This window comes from Anarrhichthys ocellatus, unplaced genomic scaffold (genome assembly GCF_004355925.1).
Source record: "Anarrhichthys ocellatus isolate YVR2014 unplaced genomic scaffold, GSC_Weel_1.0 scaffold4, whole genome shotgun sequence".
NCBI classification, from domain to species: Eukaryota; Metazoa; Chordata; class Actinopteri; order Perciformes; family Anarhichadidae; genus Anarrhichthys; species Anarrhichthys ocellatus.
In genome coordinates this window covers 9,986,301-10,008,123 of record NW_022280034.1, presented here as the reverse complement: position 1 = coordinate 10,008,123, position 21,823 = coordinate 9,986,301, and the positions used below count along the sequence as shown (strand labels likewise).

The window sequence follows — 21,823 nt, the reverse complement described above, 5'->3', positions numbered from 1 at the left end:
CTCTCTCTCTCTCTCTCTCTCTCTCTCTCTCTCTCTCTCTCTCTCTCTCCCCTATTCCTGTCTATCTGTCCCATCTGAAAAAAAACCCAAAATAACCTTCACCACTATGTGCGTTTAAAGCCGCAGATACCAAGCAGGGTGAAAATGAGGTCCAGTGTGAAAAGAATGAGATTGACATATGTCATAAATGCAACCATAAACTGTATGGCCCAGATACAGAAGCTGGGTGGACATTCACTGGGTCGAGGGTTGTTCCTGAACATAAAAATGGGCCACACGATGGCAGCAAATATATACAGCACAACAGAGATCACCAGGAATATAAACACAAACCGGTCCAGGTTAAAGGGCAAACACTTCTTCAGTTTCTTGAGGATGTTGGTGGCTATGATTAAAGGGAGGATGGGGAAAGGAATGGCATACGCGATAACGCACAAGATCAGAGCTGGCTTGTCTCTGTAGCCAGTCAGCGATATAAAAATCATGCAGCTCACAAAGGCCTCCATAACCTTCCAGAATCCAGGCAGAGCAGCCAGGTAGCTCCCTTTCTTCTTGTCCATGAATTTGTCCTTCAACACCTCAAGTGTGTAGACAAAGGCACACAAGAAAGCAAATATAGTCACTATCCAGCCGTACAGGCATTTCAGGCAGGCATAGAAGTTGGCGTAAGTGATGGCGACAGAGACGGTCATGAGCGTAGAGGACATGGCCATCCCGGTGGTGAAGTCGGACCAGTCCAAGCAAAACAAATTGAGTATGACATCGAGCTTCATCATCTCAATAATGGTGATGATGAGGGTCATGATGGGGCAGAAGGCCCAGGTGAACATGGCGTAGATCCAGTAGGTATGACTGCTCCCTCCTCTGAAGGCAGCCAGGAGAAAGGTGACCACAGACAGAAGGATCTGGGCCATGTGCAGCCCGCCTCGGCCGGATAGCAGAGTAGAAGGACTAAACACCGCCTTGGACATCGTGTCCTTAATATCCCCAATTATTCCCATCTCATTAAATGAGCTGAAGGGCAGTTGAAATGGTATTCCCTCACAGACAGCTGCTAGAAACTGGTTGAGCTGTGTTTTCTGTCGCTTCACTGCCTTCCAGCTCCACTTTCCACGTAGTCCTTCACTGCCCTTCTGGTTTGCATAATATTCATTAGACCGATTGTGTGGAGGGATAAATGTCTGCTGCAAGAGATATGAAATAACCAAAAAGGAAATTTGGCTGTGCCTGGGACGTGGAAGTACAGGTGTACAGGCCTCAGTGAGGACTAGTTAAAGCGACAGCACATCTCCAATGGCTCCCTAACCAATTGAGTGACCTCTGCTGTGTGCCCATCGCTTCCTGACAAATGCCATTTTACAAATACATAAATATAAACTATTGTGTGTTTGTTAACTATGCTGAGGGATGATTTTCTGTTGATGCTCAGCAGCATTAATAACAGTTTGAATGTATCAAAAGTTCCTTTCGGGAATCCAAACACACTGCGCAAAAGCTCCATAATTAAGTACAGTATTTACTTGTTGCCCAAACTTTAGAGTGAGGAAAAAACTATCTTGAGGCACATTGGGAATTGCTCGCCTATTATGTTTTTACTGTAACAAGTCATAAGAAATAAAAGCACTTTTTGCTCCACAAGTCATGAATCTAACCTGGTTTGTATTATTGTTTGCCTCAAGAGGGAAGCAGAGTTCCTACATTCACGCTGCAGACCTAAAATTACCAACACGAAATCACGTTTCTACACGGATGTACTTATTTGTGGCACTGCTTCAAGCGGACCGCTAGTGTGTTTCTCTGTTTCTCATTTCGTTTTAAAACAAATAAGATATAACTTCATTAAAAACCACAAAAACTATCACATTTCCTTGACGAAATGTGATATTTAGGTACAACATTTTATTCAGTAGGTCAGTTTGTGTTGTTGGCTCTTGTTTCTGGGGAAGGTAAATAGAAAGGACAAAGCGGAAGTTGTCAGTTCCGCTGCCAGCTCAAAACGTTTAGAAATATGTTTACTTTTCTCCGTTTAAAGCCGTAGACATTTAAAAATAACTCTGGAGGAGGCCGTCGCCTTGCTGGAACTATATTTAGTTGTAATGGTAATTTCATTTTCCTGGGCTATTTATTTTATATTCGTCTCGAAGCCATTGTTTGGGAAAAATTAGCCAACGTTAGCAATGGGTCGATGACACAGACTGCACTGCAGCACAAGCGTTTGACTGAACACCGCCCAGCTCCTCGCGCTGGGGAAAGAGAGTGAAGAGGCAAACAAAAACAAAAAATGGATTTCTCCAAATTCCTGGACGATGAATTTGACGTGAAAGACTGGGTGAACGGCGCCTTCACGGTGGTGCAGAAGGACGCGCCGGGGAAGGCGGACACACACGCAGCCACACTAGTCATGAAACTGCAGCTGTTCATCCAGGAAGTCAACAACTCCATTGAGGGTGAGTATTGGAAGTAAACTAAGAGCGCTTTGCCTTGCAGCAGTGTGTAGGGTGGAGTCTTCAGGCTGCACATGTATGTTCTCCACCGATCTGTAGAAGGTGCAGCAGTACGTTTGTTTTTTGTTTAAGTGACTGCTGGTAATTTATTCTTAGAATGGCACTTACTATGATATAATGTTGTGAAAACTGTACTTTTCTTGTTCTGTCCTTTAACTGAAAGACTTGTGCGCGTGTGTGTGTGTGTGTGTAGAGAGCAGTAATCAGGCCCTGCAGAATATGCCCCGAGTGCTACGAGACGTGGAGTCTTTGAAACAGGAAGCTTCTTTCCTCAAGGAGCAAATGGTTCTGGTCAAAGAGGACATCAGGAAGTTTGAGCAAGACACCGTACAGTCTATGCAGGTGTGCACAAGTTCAAGCACGATGCCATTATTACATACTGTATATAGCATATGCATACTTTTAATTGTTATGCATACTTGCATAATTGTGCGGTTCCTATTCACCAGGTCCTGGTGGAGATAGATCAGGTGAAGAGCCGCATGCAGATGGCGGCTGAAGCTCTGCAGGAGGCTGACAAGTGGAGCACACTGAGTGCAGACATCGAGGAGACCTTCAAAACACAGGTATACATGACAGACACGATCGCTGGACTTTACTTGTTATACTTTGGTCTGCCCACAGTCATATAAATAAGACTGTTGGGAGTGGAATTCAAGCTTTTAATTCAATTTATTGTAATGTTCAAGGCATTGTTCCAATTCATTTAAAGTGTGCAAGACAACCAAGGCAATGGCCATTCAAATATTCATAAGTAATGATCTTATCTTTCTTTTCCAGGACTTTGCAGTCATTTCCTCCAAGCTGACCAGCATGCAGAACAGCCTGGCCATGTTGGTGGACACACCGGACTACTCTGATAAGTGTGTCTACCTGGAGGCTCTGAAAAACCGACTGGAGGCTCTGGCCAGCCCGCAAATAGTAGCGACCTTTAATTCCATGTCGATGGGTGAGATGGGCTTTTTGTTTCTCCTATTTATTCCACTGTAGCTCACTTTCAGTGTGAACTCGGAACCCTTATGTTTCCTCGTGTTTCCTCCGCAGGCCAAGCCAAGCTGTTTGTTACAGTCTTCACAGAGATAGATAGAATGCCACAGCTCCTTGCCTACTACTATAAGTGTCACAAGGTAGGTCCTACAGGCCTCTCCCTTACCTTAATACTGAATTGATACAATTGTTTGGTGTCGGCATGCTCTAATGTTCCTCTACGTCTGTTTGGGCATCTCCAGGGCCAGCTGGTGAGCATGTGGCAGGACGTCTCTCAGAGTGAGCTCAGTCTGAATCAGCAGCTGTCTGAATTCTACGACACCTTGCTCTCCTCGTGGCACTCCCAGTTACAGTGGAGCAGCCAGGTGAGACACACTGTAGACACCGTAGGCAACAATGCTAACACACTGTTTTGAAAGGGCTGGATAGGGATCAGTAAGAAAAGTAAAACACCAAATCATGGGGGGGTATGTTTATGGTTAACGTTGTTCATATAGCAATAAGGGAGGCGATGTTTGTGAATACTGTCAGTGAGAATGCTCTTTTAATTGTTTGCACATCACCTGCACTGATCCAGGTGTTCAAGAACCCGTATGAGGTGGTGACAGTGTTGCTGATCCAGACCCTGGGGGCCATGGTCCCGTCCATCCCCGTGTGCTTGAGCTCGGCCGTGGAGCGGGCGGCCCAGGAGCAGCGCCTCGACACGCTGCTCGAGCTCCACCACACCACGTCCACCTTCGGACACAGCCTGGAGGCCGCCATGTTGCCGCACCTGGGTCTGTGCAGAGACGCGACTGCAGATTGCTCCAGATGTGGGCGGAGTTAGGTCCTTACATTCTGTCTTGTGTCGCCCCCCCCCCCCCCCCCCAGGCGAGAATAATCTGCTGAAGGTGAATGAGCTGGTCTCTGCGCTGTACGACCCCTACAAACCGTATCAGCTACTGTACGGAGATCTGGAGGAAGCTCACCTCCTCATCCAGATCAGTGCTGTACCTTTGGTAAGACACACACACACACACACACACACACACGATAATAGTTTCATTAAAACGACCATAGCCACAACTGTTTTCCTTTTTTCTCTCTGCGTTTGTGTCGCCTCCTGTCTCCACATTCTCTCGTCTCTTCAGGAACACGGGGAGGTTATTGATTGTGTGGAAGAGTTGAGCCACTCTGTTGGCAAGTTGTTTGGCCTGGCCAGCGCTGCTGTGGACCGCTGTGTCAAACTGACTGACGGACTGGCCGTGTGTGGCCTCCTCAAAGCCCTCAAAGCTCTTTTCACCAAGTAAGTATCCTTTATTGTCAACTGTCTGAACACACTGCAAACACATACTATGTATTAACTCTTTTGCTTAATTAATAGAAATAATGTGCTTACGTTTTTGGTATGTGTGGACCTTACTTTCTGTTGCCAGCTTTAACATTGTCCTTGTTCTAGGTATGTGTCGGACTTCTCCACAACGCTGCAGTCGATCAGAAAGAAGTGTAAACTGGAGGATACACCAAGTGCATCGGCCTTCCAGGAGGACTGGACAGCCTTTCAGAACTCTGTCAGGTTAATTCAACCTTTTTAAATCTTTATATTTTGAGACAATTTCATTGCAGATTTTTGCCACCGTGACCTGGCAGAAAATAAGCAGAAATGCATGCATGGATGGATAACTGGTTTTATGTTGTGTTCTGCAGGATTATTGCCACTTGTGGAGAACTGCTCAGACAATGTGGAGCCTTTGAGCAGCAGCTGTCAAACAAGTAAGAGACGTGTTTATGCTTTTATATTCCGTAATGTTCTAGTTTTACCCTAAACCATTCATCCAGTTGACATGTAACTCATGGGCCGGCCAGCCTGCCAACAAGGCACAATGTCAGATTCTAAGGAGTCACGTGCGCTCTCTTAACACAATCAATACTTCCCATAGGATCCTGGGCACGGCCGGTAAGTACTTGTCAGAGTCGTATAGCCCACGCAGCCTTGCAGGCATCCAGGAGGCGAGCTCTACAGAGAGGAGGAGCACCACCAGGAACCCCTGGCAGGAATACAACTACCTTCAGAGGGGGAATATGACTGAATACAACAGCCTGATGGAAGTCCTGTACTCCCTGAAGGTACGGCGCAGGGAAAGGTGTCGGAATGATTATTAGCGAGGTTCCTCTGGAGCTGTGTTTAATGCATGTTTGCGGTTGCGTTGCAGGAGAAGGGCACAGGTAACTCCAGCCTGCTAACTGAGCCCAGAGCAGCTCTGGCCAGACTCAATCAGCAGGCCAACCAGCTGGCCTTCGACTCCGTCTTCCTGCAAATCAAACACCAGCTCTGCCTCGTCTCCAAGATGGAGGTGATTAAGTGTCAAGTTACCTCGGGATTTGATTTTGAAATACTGATTGGCACGATTTGAGTGCATCGCTGAGAGCTTTTTGGACTGCCTTTCGTGCGCGTGCATTCGAGCGTTGCACGTACTGCGTCTATTCTAATCTCACCTCGTGGTTGTTTGATTCCTTCGTGTTTGTGTGCAGAGACAAGAGGTACCTGGTTTTGGAGAGAGCTACACGGAGGACCTGCCTACTTTCAGCCTGTCACCGCAAGAATACATCTCAAACGTTAGTCCGCTTTGGCTGGAATTAATACGTCATGATATTCAATTAATACAATTCCCAAATCATAATTAAGATGATTTCAAATGTGCAGTGCAGACAAAAGAACAAGAGGATAACTTGCCTCATAAGATGCAGTCTTTTTGTACACATTCACAGCTTTATACTGTGGTTTCTCAAACGATGAGTCTGTCCTTCCCGTCCAGATCGGGCAGTACCTCATGTCTCTGCCGCTCCACTTGGAGCCATTTGTGACTCAGGAGGACCCGGCACTTGAGATGGCCCTCCATGCTGGGAAGCTGCCTTTCCCTCCAGAGCAAGGTGTCTCGCCATCGACCGTCCTCCCAATCTAATGTTCCACATGATGTATTTCTTCTCTGTGTCCTTCCTCCTATTTCTGCACCCTTTCTTTCCTTTCTGTGTATATCTTAAGCCTGAAACTTAGTCACTGATTTTACTGTGATCCTCAATATACAAAGTGAGAAAGTGTCGCTTACACAACATGAATGAATTGTCATGTAACACAGTTAGTCAGATATCTGTGATTGTATATATTATAAAAACATGTCCATACACCAAATGCACAATTCAACATTAATAGAAGGGAAAGATAGCGAAAGTTAGATGTAAAATGGATATTTAGGGTAACGTAACATATAACGTGAAAAAAGTGACACAACATTACAGTATTCTTTACGACAACCGTAAATCCAAAGAGCCGAGAGGTCAAATTGTTATCCGTACAAATGGTTCAAGGATATTTTATTGTCGTTAGCAGGGTTAGCTTAGCATCCATCTCTGCTCTACCTCTAGACGTCTACCTTTCTGAATCACTCCCCTCACTCACTGTTCCCTTTACACCTTGTGCACTTGGGTAACGTCACCTTCTTCTGTCTCAGGCGATGACCTTCCCGAGCTGGACAACACTGCAGACTATTGGCTGGGCTCCATTGCTCGGGCCACCATGCAGACCTACTGCGATGCCATCCTGCTCATCCCCCAACTGAGCACTCGTTCCACCAAACAGCTGGCCACAGATATCGGTACAGTCGACCAGAACGCCGGCCGGACACACGTGTAGTCAGCAATTCTCTGTGATGGTTTAGCAAAAAAACAACGACATTGTTATTCATTAATTCCATGATATGGTGGCTCCCAGTGGATTTAATGTGTTGTGGATGACTCCTGTTCCTGCTCCACAGACTATCTGAGCAATGTGATGGACGCTCTGGGCCTGCAGCCGTCCCGCGCCCTGCAGCACATCGTCACCCTGCTGAGGGCCAAACCAGAAGACTACAGGCAGACCTCCAAACTGCTGCCTCGTCGGCTGGCCTCCACCATCGCTGCCGTCCGGTGCATCGACTACTAACGGCAAAGGGGGAGAGGAAGGTGGAGAGGAAGGTGGAGTCTAGGTACAGTGGCTCTCGGAGCGGCACTGGGGACTCGCAGGCATGTTTTGAAAATGAAGAAGAATGTGTCGTCAACAGTAGCTGGTAAACATGTTACAGTCCCTTAAGTCTCACATGTGGGGCTGCAGAATTTTAGGATAATAGTCCTGTCCAAATAAGTCTGGCATTTATGGTATTGTTAATAGTTTGAAATCAGGGTGGTTCAGACTTTTTTTATACTGGTTGTTGTTGAAGTAGTGTGACTTTGAATGATCGATGGTGAGGATGCCTTTAACTAACTAAATGTAATACATCAGGGGATGTGTGAGAGCATTTGAAATCTATATGACTGATATACTGTACTCGATTATTTGTCATACTAATATGATATTAAATTATATTAAGGTAATATTTCTGATATAAGCTGTATTGTTTTTGGTTAAATGAGCTTCACATTCAGCAGTTCAAAATTAAAGGTGAGCTCTCTCTCTCTCTCTCTCTCATATATTCAGAATCATGAACATCTGTACATAAAACATTTATATCAACACTTCAATGGCGCCTATTGTGTTAATCATGTGAAACCCTTTTGATCAAACTATTTTTTAATCAGCGAGGTGAAATAGGGGGTTGAATGAGTTTGTAATGTAATCATTCTAGTTTAATAAATGAATGGCCTTTTCTGTTAAATACGTCACACGTGCCACATTTTAGCCTCATTTTGTTCTTTACTAATGGTGAATGTATTTGCACCCTTGCATCATTAAACTGGCGTGTCTATCGCAGTCGACTGTCGGGGGAATATATGCAGAAATAGACTCCACTGTGACACACTGGTAAGACTGAGCACTGTTACACCATGGAGGCTTCTAAGAGTTTAATAACATCTTATATTTAAAGTAGTGCTTAACATAAGACTGGTTGGGAGACTTTGATGGGCTTTTTCACTATGTCAGACTACAAGATTATTTGTGCTGAAAATACACGTTTATTGAGGGAAACATGTTTTGATGATGGATTATTGATTTAACTTGTTTCGGCAAAAATACCAAACATTTCCTATTTCAGGTGTTTTCCAGTGTTGCTGCCTTACTGTCTCAGTGAAGATTAAATATGTTTCAATCGCACTAAACAATTTGTAGACGCCACCTTGGGCTTTACCTAATAGTGATGGACATTTTTCACTGTTTCCTGACATGTTAATTGTTATAATCAGCAGATTGATAATTAATGATTAACAATGAAAACAATTATTTATATTAAAAAAAATATTGTATTAATTACAAATAGATTTTACGATAGTGTGATCTCCTTTCTATCCATCTGGCGCTCAGAAGTGTACATCCCGTCCAGAGGCGGGGATGGAGCATCAGCCGACATCACATGCCGCTGTACCTGCTCTCCTCCAACATGGACCAGTGTTTGGCCCTGACGTCAGCCGTTACCGCCCTGCCTGCAGTATCGGTGCCCACAGATGATGAGGATGATGGAGACGGGAGAAGCGGCCTCGCCATGAATCCCACCCGGAGGGGGAATTAAAGGCGCACGGAGAGTGAGACAAGAATTTGGGGACAACAACAACAAAACAACACCGAAACGTGAACCTTTCACATCTGGCCCCCGCGAAGAGATATACGGCGGCCAAACGCGAGGGAGTGACTGGCTGCGCCGCTCCGGTCGGGGTGTTCCTCAGTTTGGCAGCGCTCCTGCGAGCGCGCCCACTGTGGAGGCGATTTTAGGGAAGACATCCACCGGGTAAATATACCACCAACCGGACGGTTTTCAACAACGCGGGTGGATCCGATGACCAGAGGTGAATAAATGCCTTTTTTTAAAAGGGTGGAGCTGTGGGTTTCTTTAATAAATGATGAGGAATTCCGCTCGCCACTCTCAGCCTTATTGTGAAAGGTTGATTTGATGTTTACGTCTGGCGGACACTGATACCCGACCACGGCGACTTGTTTTTTTTTTTTTGAGTGTGTGTCCGAACAATGACACAGGTGATGTTATGTCACCGGACCGAGCGCTAGAGACGATGGCTGCTGGCCGGTGCGGGACTACCCCGAGCTTTCACGTGAAGCGCCCTGACAGCGGCTCTCCACGGAGGCTGTTTATGCAATCCGACGCAGTGTTGCAAGTGGGCTGATCTGATGCTACTCTGCTGTCTCCCCGTGTGATACGATCAGCCCCTGAAGAACTGCCGGGCCTTATGTGTTTCTGTGAAATATGCTCGGGCCTAAACATCACAAAGTGAAGGAGCTGTCACGGCGCGCGGGATGAGGCGATGCTCTTGAAGAAAAGGGGCCATTTCTGGATTTAAGGCGTAAAAAGCGCGCGGTGGTTGTGGGAGCGAAAACAGCCATCATGTCGAAAGTTGTCAGCAGCAAGGAGAAGAAATCCTTCAGCAAAAAACTCTTCCGGAGAAGCTCGGTCCGCTCCGTTGGGAGCTTTATGAACAGAGTTCTCCGGACTCTGTCGACTCTCTCTCATTTCGGTACCGACGAGCAGGCCGCCGAGGATGAGAAGGACGACGCCTCTCTGAACCCGACCACCACGGGAGGGTCGCTCCAGTCTGACGACAGCGACTGCGGGGGGTTCCCCTTCGGCGACAAGGTGCCGGGGGTCGCCGGACTGAAGAACCACGGCAACACGTGCTTCATGAACGCGATCCTGCAGTGCCTGAGCAACACGGAGCTCTTCGCCGAGTACCTGGCTCTGGAGCAGTTTAAAGGCGGGGAGACGAGCAGCAGCGGCGGCAACGACAAGGCCAAGTCCAACGGGGTGCTGGTGCAGAAGAAGGGGAGCCAGCAGCAGCAGCAGGACTCCGGGGAGGTGACCGAGCAGCTGTCCGGTCTGGTCCGGGCTCTGTGGACCTTCGAGTACACGCCTCAGCACAGCAGGGACTTCAAGGTAGGCTGTGCCTCATGCAGGGCTCCTAACCGGGAGCCTAATTAATCTCACAACAGCTGCCGAAGAGACACCATGTGCATATATGGGTATAGAGCAGTATTGTCACGATTTAGATTCTGACTGGAATAAAGTTTCCATACTTTCAACAGTGGAACTTGAAACAAGCCGATGTCAGGAGAGGATATGATCTTCTAGAGTTAATAACTTCAGTTTAAATGTGTTATTTTCTTACATCGTCCGTGTGAGTTACATACATGACGGGGGGTCATAGGCATCTAAGGTGAACTCTGCTGTGCAATCCTACTTTTTGAATAATCAGTAGTGATAAAAACACATCTTTTCTGTGCTGTCAATGCGGACATCTGTAACAGCAGTTGCTTTTGATCCGACCGGTTGGTACAGATGTGACTGTGAGTCTATTTAATAGAATAATTACAGACAGGGTGTATAGATGCAGTGATTATGCACTGGCCTTGAGCGACTGCTTTGCTTGTCAACAAGTCTCTATAGCAGCACCTCTCACATTGCAGTATAGTGTTGAGTCTGTCCTCTCAAGCAAACTTGTTTTATATGTGAAAACACAAGTTTCTGTCTTTGGTCAATAATCATATTCCAGCACAGCTCTGATTACAGTTTATTTGCGACTACAACTAACATAGGAGAGCACATCCTAATGAAACGGGTGAAGTCCGTGTTCCTGGACTAGCACTTGATCAGCTGAGTCCTAGATCTGAGCCGTTGTTTTCGGAGCCGCTTTATTGTCTGTGTGCCACACTTCTCAGCTGTTGTTGCCGCCCCGTCTGCTTTTTCATCGTTTCACCTCATAAACTCGTATTCCGGCGCTTAAAAGTTTGCCTGTCACAATCACAAAGGTTTGTTCTTTATTTTTATATCTCTAATAACCTATTTCCTTCTCTCAAAAGTTCAAAAATACATAATGGGAGGAACTAAATTGATCAGGGCCATACAACGCATTGCTTATTCTTGACAGTGATACTATTTCTGTCCACTTACTATTTCTTTTTTCTACCTTGGTTGCCAGCCAAAGTACAAACTGTCTTATTGGAGAATAGATTATTCTCTCCTGAGTGTGAGGCCTTGAATCTGTATAACTCGGTAAGGAAACGAAGAGCAGAGCCAGACTGTCAGAGTATCCCTCAACTGTGGTGTCTACTTTGTGATAAACAAAGAATCCCGTGAAAAGCTTCAAAAGTTCCTTACATGTTCATGCAGTAGCATCTTTCTTTTCTCTTTTAAAATGTCGACAACATTGCTCTCCAACTTATACATCACAACCTTGAATGCAGCGAGTTGAACTTCAGCTAAACATGCTATTTGTTTGTGGTTAGTGGGGATTACAGCTCAGCACGTGTGGGTTTTGCGCTTCTTTCCCTCGGACCACAACATGAGGCTAAACTGAGTGCACTTAAAGATCATTAGGAAGGCCTCCGTAATAATAACACGGGGGAATTATCCTCTGTGACTCAGAGTCCAGGATTGGTTTGAGGATTATCTCGTTGTGCACCATCCAAACCGCCCCGGAGCACGATCTACACAAACCCTGGTGATCACAAATCACCTTCAAAGTGAGGAAGAACGTCCCAGGGGACAGGGTGGACAGACAGTGCACAGTCCCCTCATATCTTTGGCCTTGCTTGAACATTTGGTATCCAGTAGAGGTTGACTTTATAGCTGCCAGCCTGGGTGACTCTGTAGCGTACACACTGTTGTCATCTCCAATGGATAAATTGTCGGTGAGGTTAAGCCGTCGATTTTCATCCCGTTTCCTGCTTTTAAAAAGCTTCTCCGCGCCGGCTGCGTCTCACCGTCACCCGCACCTCTGCTGACCTTTTCGGATTGTGCTGATCGACATCCCTGGTCAAACGTGCTGAATATTTTATGATGAGCCAGTGATGTCAACGCAACCATTTCTGTTTTTAGGAGCAGCTCGTCCACTTGAACCGTACTTTGTTTGTCCTGCTGCAGAATGTGGTGTCCAAGAGCGCCCTGCAGTTCAAGGGTAACTCCCAGCACGATGCCCAGGAGTTCCTCCTCTGGTTGCTGGATAGAGTTCACGAAGACCTCAACCATATCATCCACCCTGACAGCAGACCCCCCAGGAAGGTAAACAGCGACTTAGAGCTCAGCTGTCGACTTTAGAGAACTCTACATTCAGCTAACAGACCAGTTAGAGTGAATATCAGAAAAATGAATATGTTTTGACAGGACGTTGCCCCTTTGTGTTTCCCATCTGAACAATATTGTAATAAACTGCATGTTGCGATACTATAAACTGAACTACTTTGTAACTGCCTGTGTTGTATAACATGCATGATATTGTATTGGTTTGCCAAATAATTGTTGGGTGTCTATCGTGTTTCCCCAGCCTCCAGTCGAAGAGGAAAATGCCCCTGAAGGATCTCCACTTCCAGCACCTGGCTCTTTCGTACAGGAGTTGTTTCAGGCACAATACAGGTGAAACTTTCAAATATATGATATTAACTATCTGAAAGTCACTGAAGAACATTCAAAGTACCCAACATACTGTATCTTCTATGTCAAGGGTAACCTTTTCCTGAAGCGTGTGCGTTATTGCGTCTAACTTCTGTATTATTAACTACAGTAGTGTAAAGCACTGACGTTTATAGCGATACACCAATAATATTACATCTTTATGCTCTCCTGTGATCTTTCCGGCAATCATAACACTGTACAGATCATTGTGAACACCCTACTGGAAGTTGATGCTAAGCTAAGCTAACCTGCTGCTCAAATGAGAGTGGTGTCAATCATCTTATCCAACTCTTGCCAATGAAGTGAAATGAACATTGAACCATTGCTTTAAAATGATGCCAGCTGCATTTAATTATTCTCATCGTGTCTCTGTGTAGGTCCTCCCTGACTTGCCCTCACTGCCAGAAACAGAGCAACACCTTTGATCCTTTCCTCTGCATCTCACTGCCAATCCCCGTACCTCACACACGGTAAGGTGACTCTGCATCTAGTGAGAGAATATCTATTAAAAAAAAAACAGTCCCTGTATCCCAAAATATAATGAGACAAGACCCAGTCTGAACCCGGCACTAAAAAGAAGTGTCAAACCCAGCCGAGACAAACACCGCGAAAGATCCGACGGGAGAAAGTTAAAATTAGAAGACGCTGTCTGTCTTTGTAAAACATCAGTCCAGCCGTGGTTATGAAACCAGCCAATTAATTTCAATCTGTCTGTGTTGCAGGCCCCTGTATGTGACAGTGGTGTACCAAGGAAAATGCTCCCACTGCATGAGAGTCGGGGTGGCCGTGCCTCTTTCTGGCACCGTGTCCAGGCTGAGACAAGCTGTGGCCACAGAGACCAAAATCCCTGCCCAACAGGTGCTGTCTCATTAGACACTTCCTCTTTTTAAAGCCGTTTAAGGCATCAACATTAAGAGGATTAAAGATGGGGTGTGCTACTTTGAGGAAACTGGAGGGTAATGTTTTCAGTGAGCCATTAGAGAATTTGGTGTTCAAGTTTGTACTTGGAGTGCAACTATTTTATCATCAGTGCTTTATGAATATCAATATACAGTATTTGTATTTCAGAAATAAAAGCCTCTTTTGATGTGTGGAAACACCCCCTCTTGTTAATCCCTGCTTTTGTTCCCCGTCTCTGCTCAGATCGTCCTCACTGAAATGTACTTTGACGGCTTTCATCGCTCCTTCTGTGACGACGACGACGACCTTGAGATCATTCAGGAGAGTGACTCCATCTTTGCCTTCGAGACGCCTGAGCTCTACAGACCGGAGCAGATCCGCTCCAAGCGTGGCGGTACAACATCCTGTCTGTTCCCCAGAAATGAGTTCAGCTATTTGTATGCTGGTGTAGGAGTCCATATTAGACAAGAAATGGACTAATGTTGGTGAAATGCTTTAGTCAGGGAGCTGCTACGCACACTAACCAGCGAATTGGATCGACGTTTGTGTATTTTTTCATTGAATTTTGTATCTTTACATTTTGTGTTTACTACAGGGAGCCCGCATGCAAATCTCAACCATAACAACCTAAAGTACGGCACAGATAATAATCGGATATCCACACAAATACAAGAGCCGGCAACACCGCCTCAGAGTCCCAATAAGAACAGTGGACAGGCTGAGAAGATCGTCTTGCTAGTGTCCAACAGAGCCTGCGCTGGACAGCAGGGACGCAGGTATTGAACAACTCTTCTAGAGGTTTGGATTATTATCCAAAAGATATCTTTAAAACTGATGCAGCTTTTGTTTTTTTGTAATTCCTGCAGGTTCGGTAATCCATTCATTCTGTATCTGGAGCGTACGGTGACATGGGACGTACTTCAGAAAGAGATCTTGGAGAAGATGCGGCATCTATTGCGCCCTGGAGTCTTTGTGCAGGTACCCACTCATTACACACTCTTTGATGTGAATTACCTTTCCGTCTGTGTGTCACGTTTTCAATGTCTCATCTTTGACGGTCTGTAGGTAGGGCCCTTCACTTTGCGTGTGGTAGGAGTGGTTGGAATCACGTATCTCTTGCCTCAGGAGGAGCAGCCGCTCTGCCATCCCTCCGTGGAGAGGTAATGTCACTTGTCGACCACCAGGGGCGGGCGTGTTACCGCACTTGAATAGTCGTTATGTAAACCCTGCAGTGAGTTCAAATCCCCAAGAAGTCGATTGAAGAGCCACAGTATGTAGGCCGACTCTTCGGCGGAATATTGATGTTAAAATATCTCCTGAGATGTGTAATAGCTGGTCTGGTTTTTATAGATTTTCTTCTAAAAATGTCTTGAGCTCTGTTGTTTTTGCATGGATTGTTTTCTCTCTCTGCTGCCACATGAAAAAAAACAAACAAACAAACAAAGGAGCAGAAAAGAAATCATCAACCTCCCTTAAGTTAAAGTTTGCCTTAATGTTAAGCTTGTTTGTCAGTAGCTTTCAGATCCCCATGTCTATGAAGACTATCTAGAGTCCAATGTGCAGTCTTTCAGATATGTGCTCCTAGAGTCATAGATAGTGCTGGCTTGTGGTGGCAGTCTTAAATTAAAAACGTACTCTCGTGTAGCCTCTAATAATTCTGTCCTGCTAAATTACGAATATCAGCTAAAAAACAAAAACTATAATGTGCGGTCTTATTTTCAACAGGGCATTCAAGTCTTGCGGTCCTGGAGGGCCACCTCATGTCAAAATTGTCGTTGAGTGGGACAAGGAGACGAAAGACTAGTAAGTGTGACCTGAAGCAACAGTCCCACGCACTTTATCAAGCTCAGGGCTGATGTGTGAGGTCTCCTCTCAGAGCTCTGCATTTTAATAACACAAATGCATGTAGTAAATGTCTTTTGAAGTTCCGGTGTGATCCCTCTGGTGACTTGCGCCGTGTTATGCCTGCAGTCTGTTCAAAAGAACTGAGGATGAATACATCCCAGACGCTGAAAGTGTGCGTCAAGCAAAGGAGCAGCACCTGCAGCCCCAGACCTGCTCACTGGCCCAGTGCTTTCAACTCTACACCAAAGAGGAACAGGTAGGCGGAGACAAGGTTAGGCTGCCGTAGTCCTGAGAATATCACGGATACTGAAGACATATTAGAATTGAAGATGTGTTGCTGCACACTAAGTGACAGTCTCATTAGAAATGCTGGTTTGAGTGAGTACGGGATGTGTTGTTGGATTATATTTCTATCCATTTGATCTCGTAGTATGTCAAGATGCCAGGCTTGGGGCAGTACAATTAAACGTTTACACCACTTCCTTTTCTGCTCTATGATATTGTTTACCTAATGTTTAAGAAATGGCATCAAGTCAGACCTTTATTATACAGAAAACATATGTCAACAGGTAAAAAAGAACACAAACTGGAGTTTAGTTGCTCTTTAATAACAGATTTTTCTTCACGTTCATTTCAGCTGGCTCCTGATGATGCATGGCGATGTCCTCACTGTAAGCAGCTTCAGCAGGGCAGCATCAAGCTCAGCCTGTGGACCCTGCCAGACATCCTCATACTGCACCTGAAACGCTTTAGACAGGTACTCTTCTACACAGTCTTAATAAAACAAAAGGTGCCGAAATGCTCCGATTTCTAAAAGTGAAAAAAATGACCAGTGGCCCCCTTCCCCCACTTCCTACCCCCTGCTTCAAGCACCCTTTGCCCGGACCACACCCATCTTTGAATTCTGCCTTCATTTTGATCTCATCTACACACATGTAAAGTTTCCATGCAACACTATCGTATAAACTTACAGAACAACTTGATTTCCATAAATGTGTCCTTAGGACGGGGATCGACGAATGAAGATGCAGAACATGGTGAAGTTCCCGCTCACAGGCATGGACATGGCGCCCCATATGGTGAAGAGGAGCCAGAGCAGCTGGAGTCTTCCCTCACACTGGTCACCATGGAGGCGGCCTTATGGGATGGGCCGTGACCCGGAGGACTACCTGTATGACCTGTACGCAGTGTGTAACCATCATGGGACCATGCAGGGAGGACATTACACAGGTAATGGAGCAGCAACAACAACCAATAATCTGAATCAGAAGCGCTTTATTCGCCAAATGTACAATGGAAAGACCAAGAAATGTAACAGGTTAAGTTCAAAAAAGTTAGAGACAAGAAGTATATACCGCTAAGAATAATGAAATGCTGTGTTATTCTACAAATACAGATTAAGAATAATAACCAATGGCTTGTGGTTGTTGTATTAACTGATTTTCTTTCCGAGATATTCATAACATTGACTTGCCTTGTGTCTTGTAGCTCACTGTAAGAACTCTATAGATGGACAGTGGTATTGCTTCGATGATAGTGATGTTCAGCCCATATCTGAAGACGAAGTCTGCAAGCAGACCGGTTACATCTTGTTTTATCAGAGACGTGCCACAATTCCATCTTGGTCTGCCAACAGTTCTGTGGGAGGTAATCGTTATTGATATAAGCTTGTACAATCTCTTCTTTTCATGTTTCAATATTATACGTGTTCAACCGCTGTCTGTTTCGGGACTTTAGGATCCACCAGTTCCTCTTTGTGTGAGCACTGGATCAGTCGGCTGATGGGCAGCCGTCCACCGAGCCAAGCCTCATCTGGTTCCTCCAGACGCACGTCGCTGGCCTCCCTCTCCGAGTCAGCTGAGTTTGGTGGTGAACGGAGCGAGGATGATGGTGATATAGACTAATCCAAATCTGAATTATTTTCAATGCTTCAGATGTGACACATGTTTTCCTCGAGAATCTTACATTGATGCTTGTCTTTCTACCACGCAGGCTTGTCGATCCGGCCAGCAGTAAGGGGCATGCAAAGACAAACATTCTCCTCAAGATCTTCCATTGCCAGCCCGCTGGTGCTCAGTGAAAATGTCACTAAACCATCCTGGTCCCACTCTGCTAAGCTCCAACTCCGTTCCAACTCTCCCTCACGCTTCTCCCTGGAATCCCACTCCTCCTCCCCGACGCTGGAGAGGATAGGAGAGGTGGTTGATACCAAGCTGTCCCCAAAGCTGGACAAAGCGTCAGGGGGCAAGTCGGCCCCTGCGACTTTGGATAGCAATCCAGGCAGTAAGAGGCTGATGGAGCAGGTTCACTCCAAGACTGTGGCTCAGGCAGAGCAGAGGAGCTCCACCCAGACTGGGGACAACAACAATGCGGCCACGGCTGCTGAACAGCTCAGTCCTCGACACGGGGCAGCTGCAAAGGACCCGAAACAAAGAAACGGGGCTGCAGATAGCGCTTGCATTAAAAGGACCTCAGCAAGTCCCAAGAAGCGCCCTGCCACGTCCTCAACATCGTCCAGCTCTCTGTCTCCTGCATCCCCAGCCATTGACAAGTTAACGTCTCGAACTCAGACCAAGAGTGCAGCATCAGCGTCATCGCCCAAGGACAAAAGCGATGGACCACCTAAAACTAGCAAGGCTGGTTCCTCGAGAACAGCAACCCCCTCGAAGAAAGGGTCATCCCAAACCCCGGAGGTACTACACCCTGACTCTGCCCAACAGAGGAAGAGTGGTACTCCAGGATTACAAAGCTTACACCCTCCGAGGAGGACATCGCCCAGAGGGGGAGGCGAGAAAATCTCAGCCTCAGCGAGGACTAAAGCAGCAGACCGGAGCGCTAGCCGTGAATCCTCACGGAATAACGTGGTCACAGAGAAGAAGGTCAGCCACGGAGGGCCTCCCCGGTCGAGTGCTGCTAGTAGAGCAGAGGGCAGGCCGGGCCGTGCTGTGGAGAACAGGGCACCGGGCCGGAGCTCGAGCAGTAGCTCCTCCATGGCAAGTCTCCGATCTTCGAGTGTCGGTGTTTCCTCTTCAAGCGCAGCCCCTCCATTACGGGGACCTCGAAGTAACAGTAAGACAGAGGACAAAGGTTTATCCTTCTTCAAAACTGCTCTGAGGCCCAAAGAGACGCGGAAGTCAGCTGATGGTGGGAAAGCAGGGGTGGGAGAGGCTAAAGCGAGTCCGGAGGACGGTGCTGGGGACGCGTCTAGAGAGGGAATCCCACACGGAGCAAGCAAGAAAGCCCAGAGTGCGGCTTCAGAGGCCCAGGCTAATGGGACCACAGCCAAAGACAAAGAATCCTCAAAGGCGTCCGCTGCAGCTAAGCATTCACTGCTGCCCTCCACAAAGTCCAAGCTCTCTGGGGCAGAAACGGCCACCCAGTCCTCTGCCAATGCAAAAGACCCTTCGAAGAAAGAGCCTGCTAAAAAGACAATGCCGTCCAGGAAGATCCCTATCAGCTCTTCACAAACTAGCCAGAGGGCCAAGTGACATTCTTTTAAAAGGCCTGATAACAATCTCTCTCGTGCAGCTCTGAGGTGTTTTAACCATCAAACCAGACCCGGTGTCTGACAAACATCTTTAAAGCACCTGTAGCTCTTCAGTGGTTACTGGATACCAGCTGCCATACCGTACACTTACTGTCCACATTGTTAAATAGTTATTTAGGAATGGATTTTAACGAAGCACTTTGTATGGATTGCATTGATTTTGAGGAATAGTATACTGTATTATAAATACGCATGGACTGCACATGTATTGAATTATTGCCTTGTTCTGTCTGTAGCATAGTTGGGAGGAGTACATCTCAGATGGAGGTGAAAATAAAAGTGACTTTGCGCAAGACAGAAAGCAGATCAAATGGTGGAAAGAAACTTTTGAGATACAACAAACACGGACTACTCGGTCACCAGAGGAAGTTTACTGGCAATGTTTGACACGCTGATACAGTGAAACACTGAATTATTTCCAAAAATCTTCATGTACAGCTCTCTGTCAATATTGAGAGCCATATGTCAACAAACATCAGTGCCTCAGATAATCAATGTATTTAATCGGAACCATATAACTGCAGGTTGTTGGTAAATTTATAATTCAATTTTAATATTTATTATTAAGCACTGAAAATGTAATTACAAGTCGACACACGATTAAGCCTATTTAACCTGAAACCGCTGTTTACATATGCTCCTTGATGTAGTCATCGTGCAACAGCCTTTAAGAAGTCCTTTTGTGCAGCCAGAAACAAGACTCGTGGGGGGGGGGGAGTGCAGGAAGGGAAGCATGTGTTGTTGGTGTTAAATGTCTGGAGACGTCCGGTTTGTAATGGTTCCTAAATGTTTGTGTTTTATTTACCAGTAATGACCCGTTACCCCCCCCCCCCCTCAAGACAACCTCACACCCCGTCCCCACCTCTGCCCTCCAGCTGCTGATGCCAACACTTAAACCTGTCCATGTAACCTCACGGGGATCAGCCTCTTCAGACTGCCAGACATCTCCAAAACATTCCTCTCAAATGAACACAGGGTTTAATGTAAAAAAAACAAAAAGCCACTATACGCACACACATATTCAAAGACAGCTGGGATACCTTCGTTGAAAAACACCATACGTGTACATAGAGCATTATTGGTATGCTTGAGTCAGCCCCATCTTCTGTCTTCACGTGTGACATCACAGCTCGTGCACATCTTTTAGCTTGCATTGCAGAGTAGAACAACACCGAACGCACTGAGAGAAGAGATCACCTATCCATGAAGTATACGACAGTTGTTGCATGATAAATTGCTTATGCATGCACTTAACTATGCAAGCAGATTCTTGCTGATGCCCACACTGAGTATGTAGAGTACGTGCTACTCTTGGATGTGTATATATTTCTAACTGTATATTTTTCCAAATGCTGGCATCAGAGAGCATGTTAAGGCATCCTTTATTAAAGCTTTGTTTGCACATTTCTTCAAAGTAATATACATTTTGTATGAATGATAAGTATTGCTCATTCACCCTCTCAAAGTAAATCAACTCACTTGCAAATTAATCCTTCTGTATTGTATTCATTTGTCTCACATTTTTCCCCCTCACAATTTCCAACCTTTATGCACCTTTTAACGGGAGAGTTTTTACAAGTGTACAAGTCGTGGTTTAACTTTCATTTATCATCTGCCATACGTTTGAGATTCATAGCGAACATGTTAGAAATCCATAAGTTCTGAATCAAAACATGTGGACCGGTTGCTCCAGACACGATGCTGAACTCAGCCTTTATAACCACGCTGTCTTCTGCTTTATGCCCAGTATATTCTCTACTATTTAATATTGTTTTTAATTCAGTTCTTGTACTGTATGATCAAACCTCAAACCTATCTCAGAAAACGTAAAATGGCAGATCAGCTGTACATTTTCCACTGTGAAAGACAGCGCATGACTCCAACACAAATCAAAATCATAATCAGAATTATAGATTTACTGAATGTCAGTGTTCACCACAAACTACTTTACTTTCTGACTCATGGTGCAGAATGAAACAGAGTATTATCTTGAGTGCCTGGTGGCTACAGTGTGTTGATACTGTGCTATAACATCCAACACATGCAGCACTGATAAACTGACTTATGCCGAATGAAAGGGAATGTATAAATAAAACTAAACACTGCGGGGAAAGATTTATTTTCACGAATGCATGAGAACGATTAAACCGTTATATTTTTCCATTCATATTCTGCGATGTAAAAATGTTTGACGTGTACTGTGTTTATCTTTTTGTAGCATTGTGTGTCGGCATTGATTCAACGATGCGAGACAAACAACAAAATAAAAACATCTTGTTTTTTTTTTGTTTTTTTTTTACATGTAGCTTTGTATGATTTGTTTTACATTTACAGGTTACAGCTTTTGAGCTGGTTTTTATTTTAATTTAATTTTTTTACAATCCTCATTTTCTCCACTGGGTGGAGCTCAGTGTTTGCCGAAAACCTCAGTAGACACAAATATAATGAGTGAGGGAAATAAAGCAACACGCTGAATTTGTCCCAGACAAAAAAATGCCCTTCAATTCCAACTTAGTGAGATCACTAAGATATATAGTACCGTCAAACGCGTCAGTGAGGGAGATGATGTGCTATTAAACTACAGCACCATCATTTATTTAGAGCTGATTCAATTGTGCTGTTATTAGTTTGGCCCAAGG

General features: G+C 45.5%; 3 protein-coding genes across 3 annotated transcripts; 2 read left to right on the top strand and 1 right to left on the bottom strand.

The window, feature by feature from the left end:
• Positions 1-104: 104 nt before the first annotated feature.
• On the bottom strand, positions 105-1,035 carry LOC116381577 (myeloid-associated differentiation marker-like protein 2). The gene has a single exon (XM_031843845.1). The coding sequence runs from the start codon at positions 999-1,001 to the stop codon at positions 105-107; it is 897 nt and encodes a 298-aa protein (XP_031699705.1). The 5' UTR covers positions 1,002-1,035.
• A 1,246-nt stretch (positions 1,036-2,281) lies between these two features.
• Positions 2,282-8,160, top strand: cog7 (component of oligomeric golgi complex 7). Its single transcript, XM_031843827.1, has 17 exons — positions 2,282-2,447; positions 2,698-2,846; positions 2,954-3,070; positions 3,285-3,453; positions 3,549-3,631; positions 3,734-3,856; positions 4,069-4,267; positions 4,362-4,489; positions 4,622-4,776; positions 4,930-5,046; positions 5,178-5,243; positions 5,411-5,597; positions 5,684-5,824; positions 6,003-6,086; positions 6,287-6,401; positions 6,980-7,123; positions 7,283-8,160. Exons 1-17 carry the CDS (start codon positions 2,282-2,284, stop codon positions 7,447-7,449), a joined length of 2,310 nt encoding a protein of 769 aa, XP_031699687.1. The 3' UTR covers positions 7,450-8,160.
• Positions 8,161-8,245: 85 nt separating this feature from the next.
• LOC116381563 (ubiquitin carboxyl-terminal hydrolase 31-like) lies at positions 8,246-20,674 on the top strand. Its single transcript, XM_031843823.1, has 16 exons — positions 8,246-10,378; positions 12,365-12,502; positions 12,765-12,853; positions 13,270-13,362; positions 13,615-13,750; positions 14,036-14,186; positions 14,388-14,568; positions 14,659-14,770; positions 14,858-14,952; positions 15,518-15,595; positions 15,764-15,893; positions 16,275-16,394; positions 16,642-16,867; positions 17,126-17,284; positions 17,375-17,527; positions 17,630-20,674. The coding sequence occupies exons 1-16, from the start codon at positions 9,833-9,835 to the stop codon at positions 19,123-19,125; spliced, it is 3,903 nt and encodes a 1,300-aa protein (XP_031699683.1). The 5' UTR covers positions 8,246-9,832; the 3' UTR covers positions 19,126-20,674.
• Positions 20,675-21,823: the final 1,149 nt, after the last annotated feature.

Excerpts from the sequence above, each read along its gene's own strand:
- LOC116381577 (XM_031843845.1), bottom strand. The coding sequence starts at position 1,001 with ATGGGAATAATTGGGGATATTAAGGACACGATGTCCAAGGCGGTGTTT.
- cog7 (XM_031843827.1), top strand. The coding sequence starts at position 2,282 with ATGGATTTCTCCAAATTCCTGGACGATGAATTTGACGTGAAAGACTGG. Across the intron at positions 3,857-4,068 it reads AGTTACAGTGGAGCAGCCAG|GTGTTCAAGAACCCGTATGA; the intron begins GTGAGACACACT and ends GCACTGATCCAG. Across the intron at positions 6,087-6,286 it reads CGCAAGAATACATCTCAAAC|ATCGGGCAGTACCTCATGTC; the intron begins GTTAGTCCGCTT and ends CTTCCCGTCCAG.
- LOC116381563 (XM_031843823.1), top strand. The coding sequence starts at position 9,833 with ATGTCGAAAGTTGTCAGCAGCAAGGAGAAGAAATCCTTCAGCAAAAAA. Across the intron at positions 16,395-16,641 it reads ACCTGAAACGCTTTAGACAG|GACGGGGATCGACGAATGAA; the intron begins GTACTCTTCTAC and ends ATGTGTCCTTAG. Across the intron at positions 17,285-17,374 it reads TGCCAACAGTTCTGTGGGAG|GATCCACCAGTTCCTCTTTG; the intron begins GTAATCGTTATT and ends TCGGGACTTTAG.